We start from the raw sequence: 27,984 nt of genomic DNA, 5'->3' as shown, positions 1-27,984 counted from the left end.
TTCTATGATTCTATGAGTATAAGCTGAGGCACCTAATTTTGCCACAGAAAACTGGGTAAACTTATTGACTCAAGTATAAGCCGGGTATGCATTGTCCCCTCATCCCTGTTCTGGTATGCGTGGCTCCCCCCATCCCTGTCCTGGTATGCGTGGCTCCCCTGTCACTGTCCTGGTATGTATGGCTCCCCCCATCCTTTCCTGGTATGCGTATCTCCCCCTGTCGCTGTTCTGGTATGTTTGGCTCCCCCGTCAAGTCCTGGTATGTGTGGCTCCCCCATCCTGTCACGGTATGTGTGGCTCCCTCCCCTGTCCTGTCCTGATATGCATGGCTCCCTCTGTCGCTGTGTTGGTATGCGTGGCTTCCCCGCCCTGTCCTGGTATGCGTGGCTCCCCCGTCCTGTCCTAGTATGCGTGGTTCCCCCCATCCTGTCCTGGTATGCGTGGCTCCCCTGTCCTGTCCTGGTATGTGTGGCTCCCCCGTCCTTTCCTGGTATGCGTGCTTCCTATTACAAAAAGAAAACATCCTACTCTCATTAAGGTAATGAATATCCGCTCCACGCCTATGGGAGTGGAGACGCAAGCATATTCATTACCTTAATGAGCTGTGCCATGTGATCGCTCAGTACAGGAGGAGCTGCAGGAAGCCGGCACCAACAAGATGCTGCGAGGGCGCCGGGACCAACAAGATGCTACGAGGGCACGCTGGAGGGTAAGTAGGATCGGATGTCTTCTGGAAGCTCTTTTTCACACAAGGCCCTGTAGGTTTGAATTTCTTTTTCCCTTAATAATAAAGACCTTCACTTAAAACCTACATTTTGGGTTTACTTGTGTTATCTTTGTCTAATATTTAAATTTGTTTGGTGATTTGAAACATTTAACTGTGACAAACATGCAAAGGAATAGGAAGGGAGCAAACACTTTCACACAACTGTAGCTCATATAATCTGAAGAAGAGGAATTAGAAAAACTCGCTATACATATAATACATAAAGCATTCTCTGGAAATAATTAAGGCTACTCTACACACTGGGACTGAAAAGTGACTGTGCTTTCCTCATGCATAGTCAGTCACTTACCTGGCGCCCTTCATTTGCCTCCCTTTGCTCCCTCCGCTCAGATTGGAGTCCCGTCCCTACTGCTTCTAGTTTATCTACTATAGTGGCATCGAGTGACTTCTGTTAATCCTCAACATATTAGGATGTATTTTTCCTATCAAAATATCTTAAAGCCGTCTACCTGCGCGTGTCCATGTCTTGCATCCTCTGTAACAATGTGTCGGACAGCAGCACGGAGTTAATTCCAGCATCGGCTTTTTCTGTAGCCAAAGGATATTCTTTCATTTCTGTTGATGCCAATGTAGAAACAAAGTTTCTTGGAGGTACATTTGGAGGCGCTGGCTCTGTGATCAATGATATACCAAGTAGAGCAATGGTTAGTGTCAAGGGATTTGCATCATCAAACAATAAAATCCATGGACATATTACTCAGATGTCAAGCAAGGTGACTGCTAAGTCCCGGTGTCCATTATAATATAAACTGCAGTGTTTTCCAATACTTCACTACATACAGTACATTACATCTGCCCACTATATTGTGTATTCTTCTACAAATGCGGTAAGTTTACGCTCAGCTCACAGTCTGAGAACGTGTGGAAGGTGAGTTGTTTCTTCTTTCACCTGGTGTTAGTGCTGCAGGCATTGTTACTGTGGTGCTGTGCTTGTTGGGTGATGTGGCCTGGCACTATGGAGGCTCAGCATTGCAGCATGGGTGCTGTGGGGCACCAGGTTGTGCACTATCAAAGAGACGATGATTGGAACATGGCACCACTCCTTCAAGGTTATGGATCCACTAAGTAGTTTGCTGTGACGAAATTTACAAGTTTTGGCCAAAACAAAAAAAAACAAACTTTTTTTTTGCTAAAATGTCCTTTACATTTTTTATTTTCACTAATTGTAATAGGAAAAAATGGATCTCAAAATTCGTTGCTGTTTCTTCCTAACACAGTGATATCCCAGATGTGATGGAAAACTATCATTTTGGCTCATAATGGGGCTTGGAAGCGAAGGTACACAAAAGCAGAAACCTCTAAAAGGTGGCATTATTTTGGAAACTAAACCCCATGGGGAGTCCATTTACGGGTGTGTCTAGATGGGAACCCTTTGCATAAGTTCTTAGTGTGAAGCAATAATTGTGAACCAAGTCTTAAGGCCCCGTTACACATAACGATATCCCAGCGATCCCACCAATGATCCGACATGGATGGGATCGCTGGGACATCGTTAGACAGCCCCTCCAGCGATCAGGACCAGCGAGCAAGCTAGTTTCCAATGTAAACAGCGGGTATCTAAGAGCCGCGCGGCTCTTGGATACCCGCTATTTACCCCAGATGCCAACATGCACGCTGGTATCCAACGTAAACATTGGGTAACTAAGAGCTGCGTGGCTCTTAGTTACCCGATGTTTACGTTGGATACCAGCGTCGCTGATTGCTGGTCTCTCACTGCCACACGCAGCGATGCATGCTGGCCAGCGGGAGCCCAACGATAAAAAAATGGCCCAGGATGATCGTGCACGATCAGCGATACCCGGCAGGGGGGCCAGTCGCTGATCCCCGTCACACACAACGATATCGCTGGAGAGATCGCTGATGCGTCACAAAATCAGCTATCTCGCTAGCGATCACGCTGTGTGTGACGGGGTCCCTATTCTGATTTTTGGGAGGCTGAAAGAACAAATATTAGTTCAAAAATTGTCTGAACTCAAAATTTGCTGGAATCATTATCGGATGTGTAAGGGGATGGTGGCTTTATCCTTTTAAACCCCCATGTTACAGTAATATCTGTATGTGATGTCGTTGTTCCGTCATGTTGCTGCTATTTGCACAATGTGTACATATGTTCATGCTACCTCGCCATGTAAAGTATAGGGACAGTACAGTATGGGGAGTGGCTACTAGATGAGGGCATCTAGGGCTCTACTGTAGTGATAAGAACATAAGAGTTAACTGTAGGAGGGGTCACTAAGTTAATAGAGACAGGGCTTCCTGGTTGGAGGTAGTGGGGTGAGTACGCCCGGTGTGCTTGGGTGACCTTTGGCCCGGGCATGATAGATACCCCGCAACGTTGGCAAGAAGACAGTGCCCAGGCATCCAGATAGTGGGGAGAAGCAGCATCATCTCCCCGAGCAGCAGCAGAAGCACACATCACAAGTGTAAGCAGGTAGTTGGTGCTACAAATATAGTCAGAGGAGCTGACAGGAACATTTCTTAAGAGAATTGTCACAGCAAAATCAAGCGGGTGGATGTTCAGCATGTGACAGTACTTAGCACGGGCAGACGCCTTTCTAGCTGGGGCGAAACAGCGAAAGGAACTCCCAAGAGAAGCCAGGGAACATACCGGTGAAGCGTACAGAGCGGTACGACCCATTGTAGAACCGTGTGACAGGACAAGCAGGAAAAGAAAGGAAGAGTTAAAGGGAATCTGTCACCCCTTTTTTGAGATATCATATAATCATATCATTCAATTGTGTGTCACATAAGGATTCTCTTAGTACTTTTGCTTCCCCCTGACCCCGCACCTTTCATGCATAAATACCTTGTTTATATCGGTTCAGATGTATGTAAACTGCCGCTGTCCGGTCCGCTGGGCGGGGCTTATTCACCTGCACCCCCTCCCTGTCTTGCGCTACGCATTTCTTCTTGTGTAGAGCAAGACAGGGAGGGGGGAGCAGTTGAATAATTATATGATATCTCAAAAAAGGGGTGACAGATTCCCTTTAATATGTGATTTAAAGGCTGCTATTAACACTGTGCTGGATTTGGATGTTCTGAGAAGTTTGGATATTAAAGTGTTACATTTCAAGTTGATTTTTGACTGTGCATCTGATCATTCATCAAAGGAGCCTTACAGTCCCCAGTGTGAGGAGGCATGTATGCTCCACAGGAATCGGAGTGTGTCTGTGAAGGGAGGCCAGGGCTCTGGTGCTGCAGTAACCTCGGTCATGACTACAGTCCTGGTCGACCTTTACAGATGCCATGTCCCCTTTGGAGAGCCCCTGGTGTTCCTTAAAAAGTTTATAACATTGAACCATGAAAGTAAAAACATCATATTTTCCCCACAAAAATGTTTTTTAGCCCAAAATTCAGCATTTTAATAATGGTAACAGGAGAAATTGCACCACACAATATGTTGTGCAATTTCTCCTGAGTACGCTGAAACCCCATATGTTGGGGTAAACTACTTTTGAGGCACAGTGCAAAGCTCAGAAGACAAGAAGTGGTATATTGGAGTTCAGATTTTGCTGGAATGGTTTGATGGTGCATTGTCATATTGGCAGAGCCCATGAGGTGCCGAACAACAGAAACCCCCCATTTGTGAACTCATTTTACAAACTAACCCCCCCATGAATTCATCTAGGGGTGCAGTGATCATATTGATGTGGGGAAGGTGACTTGACGGACAGACGTGACTGGCAATAGGAGGGGACGGTTTGTATACCAGAGACGGAGATTGACAGGACGGAAGGGTGACAGCTGAGAAAGGTAGACAGGACGGTGTAGTACCAAGAAATGACCACAAGATGGCAGGGGAGAGTAGTTGAGGACTGAACATCAGGTTATGGCTCAAGATACACTTAGTCATGGGGGGCGGGGAGATAGGAACCAAGAAAGGGAATTCCCCAGTGAGAGAGGAGATAAATAGGACTGAGAGGGGTTCCAGACAGGCTAGTCCCGGGAGGAGCTCAGCAAAGGAAGAAGCAGGACAGGAGACGGAGACCGCTGAGGAGCTCGACCAGGGGACAGACAGAGAAGAGACAGTCAGGGGGTGGCCCTGACCCGATGGACCGCAGGATACACGAGGCCCCGGGGGTACTGATTGGACGACGACCTCGGGCAGGTAAAGCCCTGGCGGTAGATTGGTCTAGGACAGCCCCAGCGAGAGATCTGCGAAGGACGTTACTGCGACTGGAGCAAAGGTGCAGGTACCCGGGCCTGGAGACAGAGTAGGTTAAAGAAGCTGCGGTGCGTGGTTTGTGGTCGTCAAGAGGACGACGAATAAAATCTGGAACTGTTACAAGTGAAATCTGTCTCTGTCTCGTCTTTGCCTCGTCTGGTAAGCAGTGGTCCACTCCCCCCAAGCCCGGCCCCTACCACATTGACACCACCTGTGTCTCAAAGATTTTGAATCCATTGAGCGGTGAATAAAGAATACATGACATTTTTATCACTAAAATGTTCTTTTAGTCCCAAGTTTGTATTTTTTCTAAGGGCTAATAGGAAAATGTTTTACTGCAAACTGATCTTGATAAAGACCTTACATCGAAACGCATAGATCGGTGTTTCCATGCAGTGTTGCCAGACATTATGTGCCTGAAAATATTTTAATGCCATTTTGACAATAAATATTTGATTTTAACCGTCACCCGACATTGCTGGATCCTTCCATTTTTTGTACTGATGTTTCCTTAAGCTCACTTGAATCCGTGCAGGGCGTTGGCTGATGGTGAGACAAGCTGCACATAGCAGAAAGGTGAGCTGACTTCAACCTTTTTTTTTTACTGCAAACTGCGGTCCAATTTTTCCTGAGTGATCCAATACCCTACGTGTAACCAGGAAATACTTTTTAGGCAAAGTGCAAAGCTCAGAAGGGAAGGCGCACCATAATACTGGTTTTACTGTTATGGTTTATGGGTGCCATGACCCACTGCGAGAGCCCCTGATTTGCCAGAACAGAAGAACCCCCATAAATGACCCCATTTTGCAAACTACATCTTTCAACAGATTTATCTAGGGATGCAGTCATCATATTGACACCACGAGTGTGCCACAGAGTTTTATACCATTGTGCAGTGAAAAAAAAAATGCATTTTTTTACATTTTTACTGCTAAAGTTTGGTCTTATGAGAAAATGGAAAGGGTCTTAGGAGCGCAGGAAAGAGACTTAGACAAGAGATGGGTTTAAACCACAACGCATTTCGACGGAGGATCAGTCTTCATCAGGTGGAAGTTTCACCTGATGAAGATGGATCCTCCGTCGAAACGAGTTGTGGTTTAAACCCATCCCTTGTCTGAGTCTCTTTCCTGCGCTCCTAAGACCATTTCCATTTTCTCATTGCTCCTATCCTCCATTGGAGGTTTTCGGCTGGAGCTGCGGTGGAGACCTGACATCCTTGTCTGCCCCAGGATTGCTTCCTAAGCGCTCCTTTATGACCGCTTATCACTGACTCTTAAAGTTTGGTTTTAGGCCTATATTTTACATTTTCACACAAGAAGTCGGCAAAAATGGCACCACAATTTGTCCCACAATACCCCATTTCTGGCTGTACAGCACTGCTTAGCCACTCGGCAAGACTTGGGAGAAACGGAGCGCTATTTACCTCCTGTAGTGCAGATTTTCTCAGAATTATTTGCGAACTCCATATACAGAGCCCCTAAATGCTAGAAGAACAGAAATCCTGCCTCAAGTGACCCCATTTTGGAAACTATACACCTTTCGGAATTTATCTACAGGTATAGTGACGATTTTGACTCCATGTGTGTTTTTCAGAAACAAGCATCAGTGGATGTTGCTGAGTAAAAATTTCAAACTGCCATTGTAGAGACCAGTACGCTGTAGTGACCAGTACCTCATAATGACTAGTACGTTATACCCAGCCCATGCTTCTAGAGACACGCATCAGTAAATTAGGCTGACTCTCATCGTTTCAGAGATGCCAGACATGTGGAAACTATATGTGGTTTAGGCACACTGTGAGGCTTAGAAGGGAGGGGGGTATTTGGATTTGGGAGCTCAGAATTTGCTGAATTTCTTTTGGAGTGTGTGGGGAGCAATTTTGCTTTTCCAGAACCTTTGTACTACCAGTAACATGGAAACCCCTATATTTCCATTAACAGATGACAGATCAGAGTGGGGTCTTGCTTTTTTGTAGATTGAGTTGAAGCTTTTATTAGGAACATTTTACATAACATTTGGGATCACATTTATCCTGCACTCTACACTGAGCACTTACATTGGGGTTTCCATCTAAATCTGAGTGATGTGATTTAGATGAAACCCCTGAGGGATCCATTCACTATAATGAGGCAGCAGAGTTACTCTGGACTCCGTCTGGCCTCTGTTTAGCAGTGTCCCTTTCAGAAGTGCACAAAACTGTGGCTGACTGCACTTTTAAGCACACCTAAAAAGAGGGACACCACCAGATCATAGACCGGACGGCGTTCACATTGCCTCCATCTTCCTCTTTATAAGGAATCTTACGATGGGGGTTCTGTTTGAATCATGTATTTCAGAGATTTCCATTGGTGTAAATGCTCAGCGTAGAGCGTAGGATGAATGTGAGCCGAGCCTTACTGCGATCTATGGGAGGCAGAATGAACAAATCAACAGAAGGTGAAGAATTGGTTTTATTTATTTTATTTATTTTTTATGCCATTCCTCGTGAGGTATAAATGATTAGGAAACTTTATTCTTCGGGTCGGTGTTATAACAGCGATACCAGATTTATATCTTTTTTTATGTTTGGCTACTATCACACACTAAAAGAAGCTTTCAGTTGCAAAAACTAGTTTTTGCATCACCATATTTTGGGAGCTATAATTTTTCCATATTTTTGCCAACAGAGTCATATGAGGGCTTGTTTTTTGTGGGACAAGTTAGATGTTTTCATGGGTACCATTTTCGGGCACATGACTGTTATGATTGAGTCACCGTAGGAGGCAAAAACAGAAATGCTAGCTAAGTCCTGAAAACCAGAGAAGTTGGCAACTATCAGATTGCAGACCCCTGAACCTATCAACACAACTAGCAGTAGCCGTGGGGGGTTCCTACGATGACCTAGACCTCTCGATCACAGCCGGAGAGATACATAGGCCTAAAGAAGGAAAGGGGAAATCTAACTGCCCCAGAGCAGACCCCAAAGCAATAGGCAGCCCCCCACATATAATGACGGTGAAGCAAGATGAAAACACTTACACAGACAGAAAGACAGGCTGAGCAAAGACGGGGCCCAAAAACTACCTAGATAGGAACGGATAGGAAGGCTGCTGTCTGCAATCTGCCAAAACCCTATCAGAGACAAAAGCCAACAAGCTGATATAAAAAATGGCCCTGAAGCAACTAAGCTTCAAAAACTAAATCAGCACTCAGGTACCTTCAGAAGACAGAGCTCACGGAACACTGCACACTCTAGCAGGGAGTGGCAGAATCCAAAAAGCAAGAAAAACAAAAACAAATCTTAGATGCAAAAAGGCAAACAGAAAACTTAGCTTTAGGAGAGCAGGAATCAGACTGGTGTCCAAGAGTCCACAGAGAAATCACCCGCAGGGCAGAAAGGGCGTGGGCTGCCTTAAATCCAGTCAGTGACTCCACTCAGCCAATCGTCTTCATTAGTCCCAGGTGTCTGATAATCAGACTCACTACCTTCCTTCACTAGAATAGGGAGTTCACCAGGCCTCAGTGACGGAGGGGAAAATGAACTCACAACAAATGACATTTTATGATCGTTTTCTATTCTGATTTTTGGGAGGCAGAATGAACAAAAGCCAGCAATAGTTTTTTTTTATGTCATTCGGGTTAGGGCATATGCATTACCATGTAACGTCCCGAGTCTATATTCTAATGTGGAATCTGAAATCTTGGATGTCTACGTTTGAAGTACAGTATTCAGATGTACGGAACATCTTGTTCTCCGGGATCCATCTTTGTGCTTGCGACGCCATTTTGCTGTTTACGAGTTAAATTTTGTAACTTAACTAGATGAAAGTTCACGGCTGTTATGAAACCAGACTGTTCCAGCTTGTACAAGATATGATATATGAGATGAGACCCTAAAAGAATGTGCTGTTGTTCTATATTCTACGTCACGCAGCTAGGGACATATTCTGATTTTCTTGCAATACTATTGGCTTAAATGTATTACAATTCTATTGGTAGCTGTATACTTTGCATAATTAAGCAGAATGCTATGTAATGTGAGATTCAGTAAAGGGGCTCAGTGATCTGCCTGGATCCTCCCGTAGAGAGACCCCCATCTCCGTGTGGTCATTCCCAGTTGCTAGCAATGCCCTGTGAACTAATTTGGAAATCACTGGATCAACCATGAAGGGTTAATTTAGCCCTACCTCAACAGTTTTGGTGCCCAATGTGCGGCCCCCGAACAGGGACGCCTCTGCCCCCGGTGGACAACAAGACAAAGGACCCTCGGAGCGGACACAGGTGCTGGAAAATTGGGACTGATCACCCCCCCACGACAACCACGGTAAGTTGGCAGTTATCCTGTTCAGACTGACCGTTGGTGTGGTTTTCCTGTGCTTGTTGCTGCAAAGAGGATCTGAGGTTTGTCCTCATGGTGGGGTGATTCATGGGTGGAATCATATAGAGGTGCAGTCCCGTTGGGGGCCCAGTGCTCGAACCGTACCTCATAAGGGACGGACACCCCGGATTGACCAGTGATTGTGGCTCTCTTTATAGTCAAAATATCCTGAATTCCTGATCATTGTTAGTAATCAGGCGTGGTCATGTGATCGAAGATGGGTAGGATACGTAACTCAGGTATATATAGATATATATATAACCAGAGGTGTCCGGAGGGATAGTCTGAGACGCCCTCCTCTTTTCACTGAGTACCGCGAATTTTGGGCTTCCCAGAGGGGGTTGACCTGGTGGAACAAACTGAGATGGCCGCTCCAGTATTGTGCACAACTAAAGGATATTTAGCTCTAAATGAAAGAATCTGTGGAAGGAAAAGAAGAATTTTGTGGCTTGGCACATGAATTGTGTGACGAAGATGTTAGGAAGAACAGAGAAAGTGAATTCTGATTGTTTCTGTTACTGCTATGTTGAAGAAGGAAAAATTGTCTATTATTATGCCAAGGACTGGATGTATTGTGGTTCAAGAAAGTGACTGTGGTGTGAGGAAGTGATTGATTAAGAAGGAACTAAGATTGATACTAGTGTGTCAGGCAGGCAAATAGTTAAAAGTGATGATTTGAAAAAAGAGGTCTCCCTGCTAGATGATAATTGTACAAGGAGACCGGGAGACGCTGACGGTACCTATTATCATCCGCCGCTAGCCTCAGTCCCTGCTATGTCTAATATTGCTAGTGGTTATGAGTATCCACCCCCTTCCATTTACCAGATCCAGAGGAAAAAAAAAGGTTTTCAGAGGAAGTGAATTCTGATTGTTTCTGTTACTGCTATGTTGAAGAAGGAAAAATTGTCTATTATTATGGCAAGGACTGGATGTTTTGTGGTTCAAGCAAGTGACTGTGGTGTGAGGAAGTGATTAAAAGAAGGAACTGAGATTAATGATACTAATGTGTTAGGCAGACGAAGAGTTAAAAGTGGTGATTTGAAAGAAGAGGTCTCCCTGCTAGATGACAATGGTACAAGGAGACCGAGAGTCGCAGCCCCCACCTTTGCTGCCAGCCTCAATCCCCATTCACCCGATCCAGAGGAAAAAAAAAGTTTTCAGAAGAATTTAACCCGTCTGTTCAGCGTACAGAGAAAAAAAACAAGAGCAAATAGCAGTCTCTAGCCCCCACCGCAGCTGCGAGCACACAGTGTGCCCTTCAGCCCACACAGCAAACTCTCGCCCCCCCAGACTTCAGCTACTGGTAAACCTGCTCCTCAGCCCCTCCCTGCTAATGCTGGCGCTGTGCCAGACTCGAACACTTTCAGAGATTGTCATTCCCCTGCTATTTTAATCGGAGTAGATGGTAGACCCAATTAATATACTTTTATAAACCCTATTTCTGTGGGACCTTTTCCCAAGGTTGCTGTTCAATTCGTAATCTCTCCGATATGTCCAGTAAATTTACTAGGGGCAGATTTATTATCACAGTTCCGCTCCGGAATACAATTCCAAGATGATGGTCAGATGGCTCTTACGTTATGAAGACAGTGAGGAAATCTGTATTTTGCATGCCCTTCCTACAATTATGATGGCCCTGATAGGCCCAGATCCACCTCCAATATTGCCTGAGGATCAATGACTCACCCCATACCTCTCAGAGATACTATCTTATCTCTGGTCAAAAGGGCCAAATGATATAGGGAAAATGCCTGTAGAACCAGTAAAAGTGTTTCTCAAACCTGGTGCCTAATCCTCATACTCTTTTGTCGCAAATACCCCAGGATGCTGCTTGGTTTACAGTTATTGATCTTACCAACGCCTTTAGCATTCCATTCTATTTGCATTCACTTATCAGGGACGACAGTTAATATGGACAGTTATATCACAAGGGGCCCAAAACAGTCCCAACCAGTTTGCAAAAAAATATGAGCAGGTGTCTTTTGCCATTTCTGCCATTGCTAGCCTCCTTAAGTATCTGTCAGCACTGAATTGTCGGGTTTCGGCCTCGAGACTTCAGTTCTGCCTTGGTCAAGTGATATTCTTGGGTCACTGTCTCCTTCAGGGTGCCAGACACCTCACAGAAGAAAGAAAAATAGCTGTCAGCTCCCTTCCTTTCCAAAAAGATGAAACTGAACTCCAGCGTTTTCCTATGCACCTATTTTTGTCAGTGGATACCGGATGCATCCCGCATAATGCAACCCCTTTACAACGCCTTGAAAGACGATATAATGAACTAGAAGGAAAGATGGCAGTGATGAGGATTACCTCCAACATGATTGTTCCCAACTTCTGACTGAAGAAACAGCTACTCCACCAAATGCCAGTGAGAATCCGCTCCCAAATCCTGATCTGGTGTTATACACGGATGGTTCAAGATATGCTGATGAGTTTGGTAGATTCCACTCGGGATATGCTGTTACCACAGAGGACACTGTAGTGCACGCAGCTGCACTCCCGCCCTCACAGTCAGCACAAGAAGCAGAACTCCAGGCTCCGTCTACTGCATGTACTTTGGCCAAGAACAGACGGGCTAATATATACATGGACTCACGGTATGCATTTGGTATTGCTCATGATTTTGGGGCTCTATGGGCCAATCGAGGGTTTATTACTACTGCCGGAACCCCAGTGAAAAATGCTGAAGCTGTTAAAACCCTCATGGACTCAATTAAATTACCTACTCAGGTGGCCATTATCAAAGTTAAGGCACACGGTCCTAGGAACAGTCCACAGACTGTTGGCAACGCATTTGCGGATATGCAAGCAAAAGCCGCCGCTCTTTTACCTGTTGAACCAACCATACCAACTATGGTGACCACACGCTCTCAGCGTAAACAATTACAAGAAGCATTGACCCTACAAGAACCTGATGATCTACAACAGACTGAAGTTTGCTGTCGGACCCCGCGAGACCGCTTAATGACGATGCAGAGAATGTCTCCAAAGGAAGAGGTGAAGCAATGGAAGACTGATGGGGCACGAATGGATAATGGTCTCTGGAAAAAGGACCAACTTGTGTGTCTCCCTAAGCGGATGTACCCTGCTATTGCCACATGGGCACATGGGCCTACACATCGAGGAAAGAATCAGGCCCTTGCACTGGTGCAAAAATTCTACTGGGCCCCGGTTCTCCAGTTGGCCGGAAGCATTCCCTGTTACCAACATGACTGCAAAAACCACAGCGAAGAAACTGGTGATGGAAGTTATATGCAGATATGGGGTTCCAGAAGTTGTTGAAAGTGACCAAGGTCCGGCCTTTTCTTCTCATGTGTACCAAGAAGTTTTGACAATGCTTGCATCCACTGTAGCCCTCCATACTCCGTACCACCCACAATCCAGTGGGAAAGTTGAGAGGTTGAATGGCACACTGAAGGGACAATTGACCAAAATGATGCAGGAGACTACGGCTCCATGGCCAGAGCTCCTACCCATTGTACTATACCATATTCGTACTACCCCTATTGTAAAATATGGCCTGTCCCCATATGAGATATTGTTTGGTGCTAGGCCCCCAGTTGCAAATTTCCAGCCTCAGCAGTTATCAGAAGAAACTGACCGTGCTGTTCAATGTGTTGTTCAGCTTAGCAAGATTTTTTACTAACACCCATGTTCTAGTTTCCTCTTCTTTTCCAGATTCAGCAGAAACCGACACCTGCTATAACCTGAAGCCTGGTGATTTGGTAGTCGTGAAAAGGCATGTCAGGAAGCACGGACTAGAACCCTTGTATGACGGTCCCTATGAAGTCCTCCTCATCACCCAACAAGTCAATAGCAAATGAAGGGGCATAATGTTTTGGTTTTCCGCATTTTCCATATTATTATTGGTAGTACATACAGCTTTGAAATTAAGCTTAAATTAAAAGGTGGGTGAGGGACGGGAGTAGGCCTGCTGTGTTGGGAGCCGTGATACCTCATGCAACAGCTCAAACTGCTTTTCTGCTCAGCCACACTCAGGTGGAACCAATATCAGCTTCGTAAACTACTATTGTGAGAAACATTTAAGGATAGTAACACAGGTAATTGACTGAAAGTAAGTGCAGACCTGGTGTTCTAGGAGCCCTACTGCTACATGAATGGCCAGTTTTAGACAAAGTGGGGTTCTGGGCAAAAGTTTAAAGTGGGGTCCAAATACTCACATATTGCACCATCACACAGAAACATCACATCACAGAAACATTTAGGCTTTTTTACATGCGCTGTGTTCAGGCTGTTAAACCAGTGTGATTTAGGATATTGAATGATGTGCACAGAACAATCACTAGTATATCAATCTGTCCCCATACAGTATCATGTTATCAGCAGCACATCTGCAGTTTTCACCAGGCAATGTGCTGCTAAGAACACTGATTTCTGTTTTGGCATAAACAATACAATCAGTCGATGAATAATCTGCATTTTGCTTGTTTAGTATAATATACCCCATAGTCCTCCATATAGTAAAATGTGCCCCACAACCCTCCATATTCTTTATTACACTCTTCATAGTCCTCCGTATAGTATAATGCATCCCACAATCCTCCATATAGTATAATGCATCCCATAGTCCTTCACATTGTATAATGCACCCCATAATCCTTCATATAGTATAATGCATTCCCCACAGTCCTCGATACAGTATAATGCAGGTCCCATATAATACACATAGTATAATGCACTCCCCATGGTCCTTGATATAGAGTATTATACAGCCCCTATATAGTATAATGCAACCCAGGGCTGCCACTAGGAGTTTCGGGGCCCCATACTGGCAACATTTTTGGGGTCCCATTGAGACTCTGCCCAGGCTCCACCCCAGCCCCACCTCCATCCCTTGAACTGTCCACAGTCCCACCGCCCTCTCTTGGAAAAACTCCATTTCTGCCCCACGTCCTCACCAATCAAACTGTAACAGTTCCCATCACCAGATTACATACATAGCCAGCAGCTTTTGTTTTCGCCAAACATTTTTTAATCCGCCACCACAACAAGGTCGACTCTTTTGGCTGAGCCCTACTCTACTTTATCCTTTTAATCAGTTGTTAACATATCCAATACAATTTTGGTATATTTTAATTTATTTTTCAATGTTTAAAATGACCAATAATATCACATAAAAGGGACAAATACCACTGCACCATGACCAGACAACATATTATCACAACACAGTGACCTATAATACCACATACAAGGATCAAATACCGCCACACCATGTCCAGACCACATATTACCACCACACAGTGACCGAATAATAGCACATATAAGGTACAAATACCGCCACACCATGACCAGATCACTTATTACCACTAAAGTGACTAAATAATACTGCATACAAGGAATAAATACCACCACACCATGATCAGATCACATATTACCACCACAGTGACTGAATAATACCACATACAAGGAATAAATACAGCCACACCATATATTACCACCACATAGTGACCAAAACACTACAACACTGATTATTAATAAAAAAAACCCACAATGCATATATCACCATAAGTACCATTATACACAGGAGATCTGTACTTAGCATGTAGTGTCTGTGTACAGATAATACAATGATCACTGACATTATACACAGGAGCTCTGTATATAATGTCAGTGTACAGGTAATACAGTGTTCACTGGTGACATTGTACACAGGAGCAATTTGACAACAATAGGCCCAGACCTGTCAGTCACCTGTCACTAAATTAACAATCAGTATTTATTTGCTGACATAATGTGGCTGAACCACAGAATTAGCACAAAAGATGTTTTTAGTGCAATGTTTTGTGCTATTTGTGTGGTCCAGCCACCATCTAAAACATTTAGATGCTGAAATATGGACTGGTGGCTGGACCACACAATTAGCACAAAACATTTAGATGCTGAAATATGGACTGGTGGCTGGACCACACAATTAGCACAAAGGATTTAGATGCTGAAATATGGACTGGTGGCTGGACCACAGAATTAACACAAAGGATTTACTGTAGATGCTGAAATGCAGACTGGTGGATGGACCACACAATTAGCACAAAAGATTTACCGTATTTTTCGGACTATAAGACGCACTTTTTCCCAAAAAATTTTATGGAGAAAATGGGGGTGCATCTTATAGTTGGAATATACTTACAAATACTGTGGCGGTAGCAGGAGTCGGGCAATTCTGCGGTGGTCCCAGTCCAACGCTGCCGGGTGATGATCACACTCCCTTCCCAGGCTGGTGCAGCAGGTGCAGGGGGACGATATCTCGCTGCCGAGATCTCAATCTGAGCATGCGCCGCCCCCGGTGGCTATTTTCCCGGAGGCCGCCGCATTGCAGCAATGGATATGTGGGGCCTCCGGGCTTTCACAAGATGCCGGCAGAGCCCCCCGCACCACAGAACACCACCGTCGAACCTGGGACCCCGCTCCACCAGCGCTGCTGCTCCCCCCTGGGTAAGCTGAATTCGGACTGTAAGACGGACCCCCATTTGACACATTAATTTTTTCTCCTATTTTCCTTCTGAAAATCTGAGGTGCGTCTTATGGTCTGGTGTGTTGTATAGTCCGAAAAATATAGTATATTCTGAAATATGGATGGGTGGATGAACCACACAATTAGCACAAAGGATTTAGATGCTGAAATGTGGACTGGTGGCTGGACCACACAATTAGCACAAAGGATTTAGATGCTGAAATGTGGACTGGTGGCTGGAGCTCACAATGAGCACAAAGGATTTATATGCTGAAGTGGAACTTGTGGTTGCACCACAGAAATAGCACTCCAGATTTATTTGCTGGAAGGTTGATTTGACATAGGATACTTTCTCTCTGAACTAGCTGAGAACAAACCACCTAGCTATCTGACTACTTTCAGCAGCAGTAGCCTCACTACACTGTTACAGTCAAATTCAAATTCAAAGAAGCTTTATTGGCAGGACTAAATACACATTAGTTTTGCCAAAGCAAGTGTACAAATGGGAATAGGGATAGGGACTGTAGGGATGTTGGGTAGGGGCTGTAGGAAAGGTGGATGGGGGCAGATCCAGGATGGGGCTATAGAAGTCCATGGCATAGGGAAGGTGGATGGGGGGGAAGGGGCAGATCCATTATGGGGCTATAGAAGTCCATGGCATAGGAAAGGTGGATGGGGGGATGGGGCAGATCCAGGGTGGGGCTATAGAAGTCCATGGCATAGGGAAGGTGGATGGGGGGCATGAGGCAGATCCAGGGTGGGGGCCATAGAAGTCCATGGCGTATCATAGTCACAAAATGGCGCTGAAGCCACACGTCCGCTTTTTATATAGAGCGGGACATGTGACTTTGGCAGCCAATGGCACAAGCCCTTGTGTCTGGATGTTCTGCGCCCTGATTGGCTACTGGAATCTCCACACATTGAGTTAATTTAAAAATAAAAAAATAACAATCTGCCACTACTCCTACCTCTCCCCTCATGGAACACGTTCCCCCTGCTTTGATTGAATTTTGCCGATTTTGAGGAAAATGCTCGGGAATCTGAACATGAATCCGAATGTGCAATGTTCATACTGATTTGAGATTGGCAAACGTTTATCGAAAAAGTTTGCGCATCTCTACTTTTCATCACTTTTTAGTACATTTTTTGAGTGGGAGAATGCGTGTCAGCAAAAAACTATATTTTTGCCTTTTTTTTCATTTATCTTTGTTAATGTGTTCACTAGAGATGAGCAGATCGCATAGCATAGGATTGAGTTAGAGTTGAATTTCTTGAGATTTGCGGTTCCACACAAATTCTAAAGCTTTTATATTCCATTCATGATTTGCAAAAAAAAAAATTGCACTGCACCATTTCCCACCCTGCTGAAAAATCAATTATTGGGCTAATTTTATTAAGCGCCACACTAAACAAAATTAACTAGAAAAAAATAGCCCGTGCTGTCCTCCCCATAATGCTCTGTAGCTGTGGTTTACTGTTTAAATTCAGAACCTTGGTCATTAGAGATCAGCGGTTCCCAGTCAGGCACAGGACTGGCAGCTTGTACGGCAGAGTGAGTTTCCATCTCTCAATTCCACTGATTAAGTGGAATATACATATCATTCTTTCTGTCCCCCCCCTTTCCAGTACTGAGATCCACACAAATACATTTAAGTTCAGTCAAGTTTTTTGGGTAAAATTTGCCAAAGCCGACAAATTAGAATTTCAAGAGATCCACTTATCTCTAGTGATCACTGTATAGGAGAGGACGAAGCCCTGGGACAGCACAGTCTGTGGAAGCCGGCATGATGAGGTTTTGGAGGGAGGAGGGGCAATTGATAATAAGGAGGAGGTTTGTATAAGGGCATTTATAGGGCAGTTTTGGGGAGGAGTTCCTCAATTTACGGCTCTCTGAGTCACACAACAAGTCTTGTGCATCCTCCCTTTTGTTTGTTTAGTTCATCATGGGGAATTTGTTAAATATGGGTCACAGTGGCTAGTGGCGTGTCGTAGTTTCCTTGAAGTTGGATTTAAATTGGTATGGGAGAACATAAGGACATGAATCCCTCAGTTATAAGTTGGTTTAGTTGGCCTGGTGATTGGTGGAGTTTTTGGCAAAGGAATGTCGGATTGCGGGTTACCCGTTATTTGTTAAAGAATCCTTTGGGTTCTTGGTGCTCCTGAGCCTGTGGGTTGTGGCTGGGCGTAATCGTGTTTTACTATGGTGTTTTGGGTCACCAGATCTTGTAGCTTCAAGGACCAGTTACAACACTTTACAAGTGGTTTCATAAATGTTTGTATTGATTATAATAAAGGCGACTATGGCTATGGCCAATATTATCCAAACCCTTTGTGTCTGTGTTTATTTTGGGAAAAGACGGTTTGGTTGATAAGAGTGGGTGGTACCACACTAAGAAGATAGGTGTGGATATGTGGACAATACCAGCGTCAGGGATAAATAGTGTGACAGTTTTATAGTTTGGGTTGTTCTGGACATGTTGATACCCATTATGTGTACATTTTTGTTACCACATAAAAGTTAGTGTTTTTAATGTTAAAATAGTTTTCTGAAATGTTTGTGGTTTTTTTTTCTCATTTTTACACATTTTTTTTTTACCTAGTTCCGCAATGACACTTAAACATTTTGCAGTTTGATTGCTGGACAAGTGAAGTGCAATACTTCTGTATTGCAGTGCATTAGACCTGTCAGTGTAAGGCAAACATAGCTGACAAACCTCCAGCCCTAACTTGGCCTTAGTTGGCTGTAGTAACCAGTGGCACCCTGCGATTGCTTGTGCAGACGTGTTGATATGGTTAGAGAGAAGCCCTCACCCTCTGTAAACCATCTAGATGATGCAGCTAGTGACAGGGGCAATGAGGGTAAACAGGCATGATTGGCTGTTTACCAATCATGGCGAGTGCAGCCAAGTTTCAGCTATACATCAGCTGCATTTTTTGCCTATCAGGGGGCTCTACAGTGGCATAAAAAGGCAGCGCTAAGGAATGAGGCCCCTGATTAACTGATGTAGAAAAGACGCCTTGGCAGTCATTAATGGGTTAAAAGGTTTTCCCGTAAATAACACTTATTACCAGTCTACAGGATAGGATAACAGATACATGTATTATGACTGGGGGCTGTAACTTATGTGCAATTGGAAAAGTAGTGTTCATGTTTGACCATTGTTACGTTAACTTCTATGAAACTGAAGAAGGACGCACAAAGAAGTGAATGGCGCTATGGCACAATTACCTACAAAGTCGAGCAGTGTAGTAAAGCTGCACTAATATGTTCCAGTATTTAGTTTTAATTAGCTGTAAATATTGAAGTACGGTAATATATTCAACTTTTGAGAAATTCAATATGTCTATTTAGCAGAGTTTCCAAAGTACAATTTTGTAACTTTTGCAGACTGACAGGAAATGGACAGCTCAGTGTATTGCATTATTCAAAAAAAATTGAAGAAAAGCCCATTGGACAGTAAGTAGAATAAAAAGCAATTAATTCCTGACTATAAGGGGAAATATAAAAAAAAAATAGTGTTTTTTAGTCCATAGATAACTCTGCATTGGTACCACTATATGGGCGAAGCTATGCAGACATGTTCAATAAACGTTGTGGCCATTCTATGCGGCGTCTGAGTCACATACAAGACATTAATTCATTATTCATTATGGTTGTACATTTTCTTGTCCTTCAGTCATCATGTCGCTGCTAGTATTCCCGGCAGTATTGCTGGAGCTCTGCTGTTCACATCTACAAGCTGTTAAATAGATTTCATCTGCCAACTAATGCACATGGCTTTTGCTTAGAGAAAACTCTGAGAATAATGGCTACCTCAATACCAAACATGCTGACAAAACGTAACTGGGGTTACACAATCCATTAGGAAACCAGTAAGGACTCATTCACACATGTATAGAAAAAAGTTTTATCAATCTGTTAAATGCACTGAATTTCTTATCCAGTTCAAGACCAGGCCATTTACCCCCATTCCTGACTAGGCACATATTTGTGTCTTTTCATACATGCAGTTTAAAGGGCTCTAAATAGTTTACTCTTTTCGATAATTAAATATTTTGGTCTCTTTTTGTCATGTTTCATTTTTATGCCATTTTCACACTCTTACCAAGATCGGATGAAATCAGTGATATCAATAAAGGCAATATGGATGTGCTCTTTCCTTTTTTTTTTTTTTTTTTAACAACTAAAGACAACTAAAATAAAAATAAATGTAAAATTTGTTTCCCTTTTCTAACAATTATTTTTTATGTATCAGACACTTTTTCTTCACATTTCATTTTTTTTTTACAAGCTTATTGTTTATTTATTTCTGTTTTATTTTACATATTGTGCCCATTGAAATGTCATAAAAGACCTTTGGTGGGCTTTTCAAAATTTTCATACTTTTTTTCAGTCTTATATTTCCTGTAACTGGGGTCTCCTAGGACCCAGCAGCTCTCCCCCTTACACCTAGTGATCACATGACCACTGGGTCCAGGGTTAATGCTTCCTATTACGCTATAAGCAACAATTGTTCAGCACTCTCTATACAGTGATAGAGAAGGCAGAGAAGGTAATAAACCATGTCTGCCTTCCCTATAGGGAGTCTGGCTGTGTCTGAGAGCCGGATCCCCACTTCTGCTGCTGCACGATTGCGTGCCAGTGCAGAATAGAACACAGACCGCCTGGATATTTAAAGTCTATGGGCCATCCAAAAGTAGTTAAAGGGGTTTTCCCACAAATAAGTTCATTTTAAAATTGATTTTAATCAATACATCTTGGAATAATAATAATTTCCACAACTGGATGTGTTTAGAGAAAATGTTCCTGTGCTGAGATAATCCTATAAATGTGCCTCTGGTGTGTCCTGTGTAATGGCTGTGTCTGACTGTAGCGGGACAAGGTCTGATCATACCACAGCTCCTGGGCAGGGGAGGAAGCAAAAGAGAGGATACAGACAGGACAGTATGGGATTCTTTTTGTGAGACAAAGCATTTCTCTGCCTGTTTTTTTTTTAAATGTTTTACCTCAAAGAAAGAATTATTTGCCATCCAGTGTTGTAATGTCTGTTTATTTTTTATACTAAGACTATCTCTGACCAGAATGGGATCAGTTTAGAGCAGACCAAACAGCATGCATGAAAGTCCCCGATACTGCACGACAGTGAGCGTAGGTGTTCTTTGATCAGAAAGCATGGTAACTCAGCACACCCATCTTTAAATGTCTGAGATGTAGAAAGGACACTGGGTTAGATTTATGGCTGACAAGTCATGAGCTCCAGATTTTGCAGCGTCCACTGCTCTAATCTCCTCTGAGACTTTGACTGTAAATCTGGTGACATCTTCAAAACCAAATCAAAGGTCATAAGGATGCACACATCCACTCGCCTATTCTAGCATAAGGTTTGAACAGATTTTGATATTTCTTCTAATGTCTTACCCTGATCTTCATCTGGTTCTTCCGGTCCTTCTTCTTCTTGAAGTACAGGGTTCTGTAGATTAGTGACTAGTCCTACATTTTCCTTTCTGTAAAAGTCAATCAGCTCCTGTAGGTTTGTGAAAAAGCGCATGGGAACTCCTTCAGATGCCTGCATAGAAATATTCATATTAGTTCCTTTTTCAATCCACAGAAATAGAATAGTTATAGAAAGTATTGCTGAGCATACAAAGGAAAGCATAATACCGCAATATAAAAATGGAAACTATAGTAATAGCATGCATAGCAAAATATGTACAAGCTAAAAAGACATATATAGGTGCTTCTCACAAAATTAGAATCTCATCAAAAAGTTAATTTATTTCAGTTCTTCAATACAAAAAGTGAAACTCCTATATTATATAGAGTCATTACACGCAGAGTGATCTATGTTTATTTCTGTTAATGTTGATGATTATGGCTTACAGCCAATGAAAACCCAAAAGTCATTATCTCAGTAAATTAGAATACTTTATAACACCAGCTTGAAAAATGATTTTAAAATCTGAAATGTTGGCCTACTGAAATGTATGTTCAGTAAATGCACTCAATATTTGGTCGGGGCTCCTTTGGCATCAATTACTGCATCAATGCGGTGTGGCATGGAGGCGATCAGCCTGTGGCACTGCTGAGGTGTTATGGAAGCCCAGGTTGCTTCGATAGCAGCCTTCAGCTCGTCTGCATTGTTGGGTCTGGTGTCTCTCATCTTCCTCTTAACAATACCCCATAGTTTCTCTATGGGGTTAAGGTCAGGTGAGTTTGCTCGGCAATCAAGCACAGTGATTCTGTTGTTTTTAAACCAGGTATTGGTACTTTTGGCAGTGTGGACAGGTGACAAGTCCTGCTGGAGAATGAAATTTCCATCTCCAAAAAGCTTGTCAGGAGAGGGAAGCATGAAGAGCTCTAAAATTTCCTGGTAGACAGCTGTGCTGACTTTGGTCTTGATAAAACACACTGGACCTACACCAGCAGATGACATGGCTCCTCAAACCATCACTGACTGTGGATACTTCACACTAGACCTCAAGCAGCTTGGATTGTGTTCCTCTTCACTCTTCCTCCAGACTCTGGGACCTTGGATTTTCAAGGTCTAGTGTGAAGTTACATGTTGTGGGGTTACATGTTGTCTTTGAACCCAGAACTGCAAAGCAGCAATGCTAACCACTGAGCCACTGTGCTGCTCAATAGTAATAGAAATTGCTTAGCAGTCACTGGGGTCTGAAAATGTCCATGGAACCATTTCAAACTGGGGTTACATGGCCAGTTTGGTTTATTATTTTACTTACTTATAAAACATCTTTATAGTGCACAGAACTTTGAGTTCATTGCAACTCATAATTTTATAAATGTCAAATTAAAGGTAATCTTTCACCAGATTTTACAATATAACCTGCATGCACTATTAGATTGATATCTTCCACCTGATCTGTACGGTACATAGTTTGACAATCCTTTTTTTAATGGCTGGGAAACCTTTTTGACGTTTAGGCTGGAGTCACACACAACAAATAAAAAAATCGGTCCCATTTTAACGGTCCGAAATCGCACAAAGGTATCTTAACTAGTGATCCGTTTTTGATGCGATTTTTCTTCATTGATGCGATTTTAATTGCATGTAAGGATCCGTTTGACATCCGTCTGGCGAGATTTCCTCGCAGGATAGCTAAATGGACATATAATGGAGCCCAATGACAGGTTTACCCACACAAAGAATGAATAGATCTAGACACATTAAATACATATATATATATATATATATATATATATATTTTGTACATGTCATAGAGACACATTTATACATATATTTCAAATTCATACAGTTCATCATAGCAGAATAGCCGCAGAAACATTTGCCGGCTTATCCAGATTATCCAGATCTGGGTTATCCAGATTTGTCATGAAAATCTACAGTGACTCTAGGTGACTGCAGATTTCTGAATTCCCACCACATGCGCACTGTATGCTGTCAGGATTCTCCCGTGCTGAAGGCAAGAGTGGACGGTAATGTAACTGCAAGCATGCAATCTTTCACATTTTGCAGAAAGATGTGTCCGACCTCACTGAATTCACTTATATTGAGTGAGGCCACTCTTGTCTAGTTGGCACATGACTGCATGTATGAAAATCCCAGGTTGCATGACTTCCTACTCTCACCGCCACATCCGAGACCAGTCACTGTGGACGACTTGCATCTCTGTGTACACTCCAGGTTGCCAGTCCTCACTCTGGCCCTGACACACCTGAGACTCACTAAGCACTCACTCAGATTAAGGCTATGTGCACACGCTGCGGATTCACCCGCGGATTTGTATATGACCTGCGGTTTTACCTGCGGATTGGCCAGCGGTTTTCCCCTGTGGTTTGCCACCTGGAGAAGTGACATGTCAATTGTTTCTGCGGATTCAAAACCACAACTTTTCCGCAGTTGAAAATCCGCAGCATGTGTACAGCAGATTGTAAGTCACATAGACTTACATTGTACTGTACAATGTCTGCAGAACTGCTGCAGATCCGCAGAGGCCAAATCCACAGCAAAAACCGCAGCGTGTGCACATAGCCTTACACAGACCTCACTAACCCTTTCCTGAAGGGCTTTTATCACAGCAACCTGTGGCTTTCAGCCACATGGAAAATCTGGGTCCGGAATGGAACAAACTGCACAAACTACTATCCTGCAGTCTGCTTCAAACACAACATTCAGAGCCGATTTTCTGTACCTCTGCCTTGGACATTAGCATGTCCAAGACTAACACTTATTTTCAGTTTGCATTGCAGTCACAGCTACACCCATGACTGCCATGCACACCTATGGCCTTCATACACCTCCATGCAGATCTTGGGGAGACTACACAGCAACCCCTACCTGTGACATCGGTCACTGCTTCCCCATTGCAATCCCAGCTATGCCTGTGACAGCTGTAGCCTCAATACACCTTCATGCATATCCTGGGGAGAACACACAGCACCCCCTAGCTGTAACAGAGGGCATACCGTAAAGTCCAGTACATTACATCCACGGAACATCACAGGCACTAACAGTAAGTTCCAATAGCAGATACTTCATAGCCCACGGCTTTAATCACTTTACAGACACTGCACCCACCAGTCCTCCTCTGACTAGTTCCCGGGAGTGTCCGTGCGCGTATCAATGTCCCTACTCGCACAGCATACACGACATTAATTCGCAGTCTCTAATCACGCTGGACCCCACTTTGTCCAGTTACTGTGGGTGACGGCACAGATCATAGAAACCCCTTTTATCTGGAGTTACCTTACAGGAGCTCTTGCTCCACACACTGACTCCTGTCAGTCCTCTCTCCTGGGGCAAGCTGCCATACTGGGATCACCGTCCTTGTGACCAGGGCACTCTCGACAGTGCAGATCCGCAGAAGGAATGGTGCTTCCCCAATGCAGTGCCATCACAGACTCTGCACATACGGCCTCTCCGTGTGCTCTTCAGGAAGTCCACTCCTTGGACCTTCAAACACACAGGCCTTCAGGTCCATGGCCTCACTATGTGCTATCGGGAATCCGACCCTACTCCCAGGATCTTCCAACACAGGCCATCCAAGATCTTACATTCTGACCATTCAGGTCCATACACTCTGACCATGTGACCCAACCAGCTGTAGTCACCCCCACACGTGGGCGGTGTATGTGTGGTTAGTCAGTCCCGCCCAGCTCTCCAACTAACCCTGTAAGACCCCCTAGTAATTAAACAAACAAAACAAGGCTCATAGGACTAAGGTCCCAGAGCAACATTACTGGCTTACAGTGGAGAGGATCTCCTCTGCAACACGTCACTGTTTCACTGTCACAGTTACGCCTCCATGCGTATCCTGAGGAGCACATACAGCGCCCTCTAGCTGTAACAGGGGTCATTGCCTCACACGTGCAACACCATGATTTCTTTGTTGCATGACACATCGCATTGTATTGCGCCCAGGGCCATCTCTCCTGACTCTCCCATACAAATGAATCTTCAACTTGGCCAAGAAATCATTTATTTTCAATAGGTGGATTAGAGAAAGTCGCTGTCAGACACCCTGGCAATAGCCTACCTCCTAACCAGTAGGTTCAGGCGTTTAAATATGTGACGAACAGCCCACGGCCGTTCGTCCACTTACGGGCGACACCAACGGGGGTCCCGCTGCCACCAAAACGCGATGGACAGCGGACCCTGTGTCACCACTATGTCACAATCCCACCACTGACACCGGTGTATCAGCGGACGGAGGGACGTGACACAATGCCGGCACACGGCTATCACAGGCGCAGGAGGGCTTATCTTAGTTATCCCACCACTGGCACCATGTGACAAAAATATCCAGCAAGCTAATCTCGCTCTACAATTTGCCGCAGGGGGAGTTTAATTTGGATGCCCCACCACTGCTATCAATCTTCCAAGTACTGCGGGGATTTGTGTATATCCCACTTTCTCAGTTCCACCTTGGAACTCGCAGCTCTCCGGCGCCCCCCTTACCCTCAGGTCAGTCAGGGAACTGCACCTAGGATAATTGGTCGCCGGACGGGCTGCCTGTTGTGAACCGGCAATTAGGCTTCTGCAGTAAGGGAATTATCAATGCTGTGGCCGCAGACCCTTATTCAGCAATATAAGACCCTTCTGTACTGCCAGCAAGCCGTAATAGCCGTACACAACGCGCTGCCACCAGTCACGGTTACTTAATTCACAGTGTTAAATTAAGAGGGTCCGTGGCAAACCCCTTGAATTAGTAGCGATTATCTATCAAAGGCGTATAGTTCGAGTCTTAGAGCATAGAGACAGATCTAAATAATTATTTCATTTATTTTCCGAAAGAGGACAGTGATTACAGATAAAAGTTGCTATAAAATTGAGACATAAAATATGTACAGTACAGGTATAAAATAAAAGTGGAGAAAACAAAGAGATTACACTCACAGTTCCATATTGTTCCTTAGGCAGACCATGTGGCTTTAAGGTGGGTGGAGGCGGAGCTGCACTTCTCCGCTCATCTGAGTTCTTGTCAGCACGGACTCTGCAGCTGTTCTGAGCTGGTTTGCCCAGGGAAGGCCTTATAGGCTTTGCTGTGTGACATCACGGAGAGATGCATTCTGGGTTGATCCCTCCTCTCTCATCCGAGTTATGTTTTGGCTACAAAACTTAGATTAGCTATAACTTTATGGGAGAAGCTGGTATGGACTCATCAGTGGTATCATGTTTCCCAGCGTAATGAGCCTATCAAGAAAACATCAAACATCTATGCGATATGACCATCCATTTGGGCGCAAATCCTATCTCATGTTCTGGACAGGGTAGAACTTCGAAACATACGCGGTCTCGAAGCTGGGACCGCTCAGGTTACAAAAATATGATTTTCATATCTCTACTTGGTACGGTTTTCGCAGGGCAGGCTCTTAAAGTTTTATTTCAAACAAAGACCTTTTTCCCGCATTTTTCTTTCAGCTGAGAGAAGCCAAATGGTGTGAGGAAGATGGTCTAGCTAATTAACATTCCTGCTCTTCCAGAGGAAGTGGCAGGGTTGGTAAAACCTGGGGGGAAGGAATTCCTACTACCGACAGTTTACAATGTCCTAGGATGGAGGATTTGTTAGCACATTGCAACAGAAAACATATCTTGCAGATATTGTACATCACACCTCCCCCCTTAAGAGGGCGCTAAGGAGGCATTACCTCTCGTAATCGGCCATGCGCACCTCAGCGGGTTCGCCCCGGCGGGACAACCCATCGGCATTGCCGTTTTCACTGCCCTTCCTGTGTTTTACAGTAAAATCGTACTGTTGAAGGGCAAGGCTCCAGCGGAGCAATCTTCCATTGGTTCCGGACACTGTGTGCAACCAGCTCAGAGGGTTGTGGTCGGTTACCACCGTGAACCGTCACCGTGATATCAGGTTTCACAGAGCCTGGAGAGTCAGGAGATAACTAGGAGGGGTGGGGTTTTCTGATAAGTGGGCAAGGAGAGAGAAGTGAAACTAATTACTGTGTGCCTGTCAGATCTATTGCGCCTGACGGAGGGTTAATTATTGTATTGTTAGCGTTGTTACTTATGACTTGTGTTTTGAAACTGTTAAACTGTAAAGCGCTGCGGAATATGTTGGCGCTATATAAATAAAGATTATTATTATTATTATTATTATTTAAATTCAAACTCGACTCTAATCTCCCCTGACATCATGTGTCAGAAAGAAACAACATATGGTTGGTTGATCTTGTTGAAACTGACAGGCTCTGACATCTTTAATCTAATGTGAATCGAGGCTTATAGACTGGAAATCAGTGCTGGGCAGAGAGAGTGTTCTTCATACTTATGATATTTTAGAGCATCTATGTGTCAGAAGATTAATTTGGATGCATTTCCCATTGAAAATGCTTTTATACAACTGTTGCATTATTCTCCGTTAATTGCTTGTAGCTGTGTACATTCTCATTCATTTGTGTGCATGTTCAGCTTATGTACATGATAATGCATAGAACAATATTTCTTGTATGTTTGTCTTCTATTCTTGTCATATCCCTTGTTGATACACTTTAACCACAATGAGTTCTGCACACTTTTTTTTATTTATTATTATTATTATTTATTGTTATAGCGCCATTTATTCCATGGCGCTTTACATGTGAGGAGGGGTATACATAAAAACAAGTACAATAATCTTAAACAATACAAGTCATAACTGGTACAGGAGGAGAGAGGACCCTGCCCGCGAGGGCTCACAATCTTCAAGGGATGGGTGATAATACAGTAGGCGAG

The 27,984-nt window shown here is 43.9% G+C and overlaps 1 protein-coding gene across 2 annotated transcripts in view; it reads right to left on the bottom strand.

Annotated features, from left to right (window-relative positions):
- INPP5D (inositol polyphosphate-5-phosphatase D) overlaps positions 1–27,984 on the bottom strand; it is a 221,960-nt gene that overhangs the window by 114,954 nt on the left and 79,022 nt on the right. For both annotated transcript variants that reach the window (XM_073581251.1, XM_073581250.1), the window contains exons 3-4: positions 21,198–21,345; positions 1,237–1,399 (exon numbers count right to left, since the gene is read on the bottom strand). In XM_073581251.1, coding sequence (XP_073437352.1) covers positions 1,237–1,399; positions 21,198–21,345 — 311 coding nt within the window. The remainder of the gene's footprint in view (positions 1–1,236; positions 1,400–21,197; positions 21,346–27,984) is intronic.

Source organism: Dendrobates tinctorius, unplaced genomic scaffold (genome assembly GCF_039654945.1).
Source record: "Dendrobates tinctorius isolate UK_male_01 unplaced genomic scaffold, ASM3965494v1 ptg000069l, whole genome shotgun sequence".
Taxonomy (NCBI): Eukaryota; Metazoa; Chordata; class Amphibia; order Anura; family Dendrobatidae; genus Dendrobates; species Dendrobates tinctorius.
This window is presented reverse-complemented; position numbering and strand designations above follow the sequence as displayed.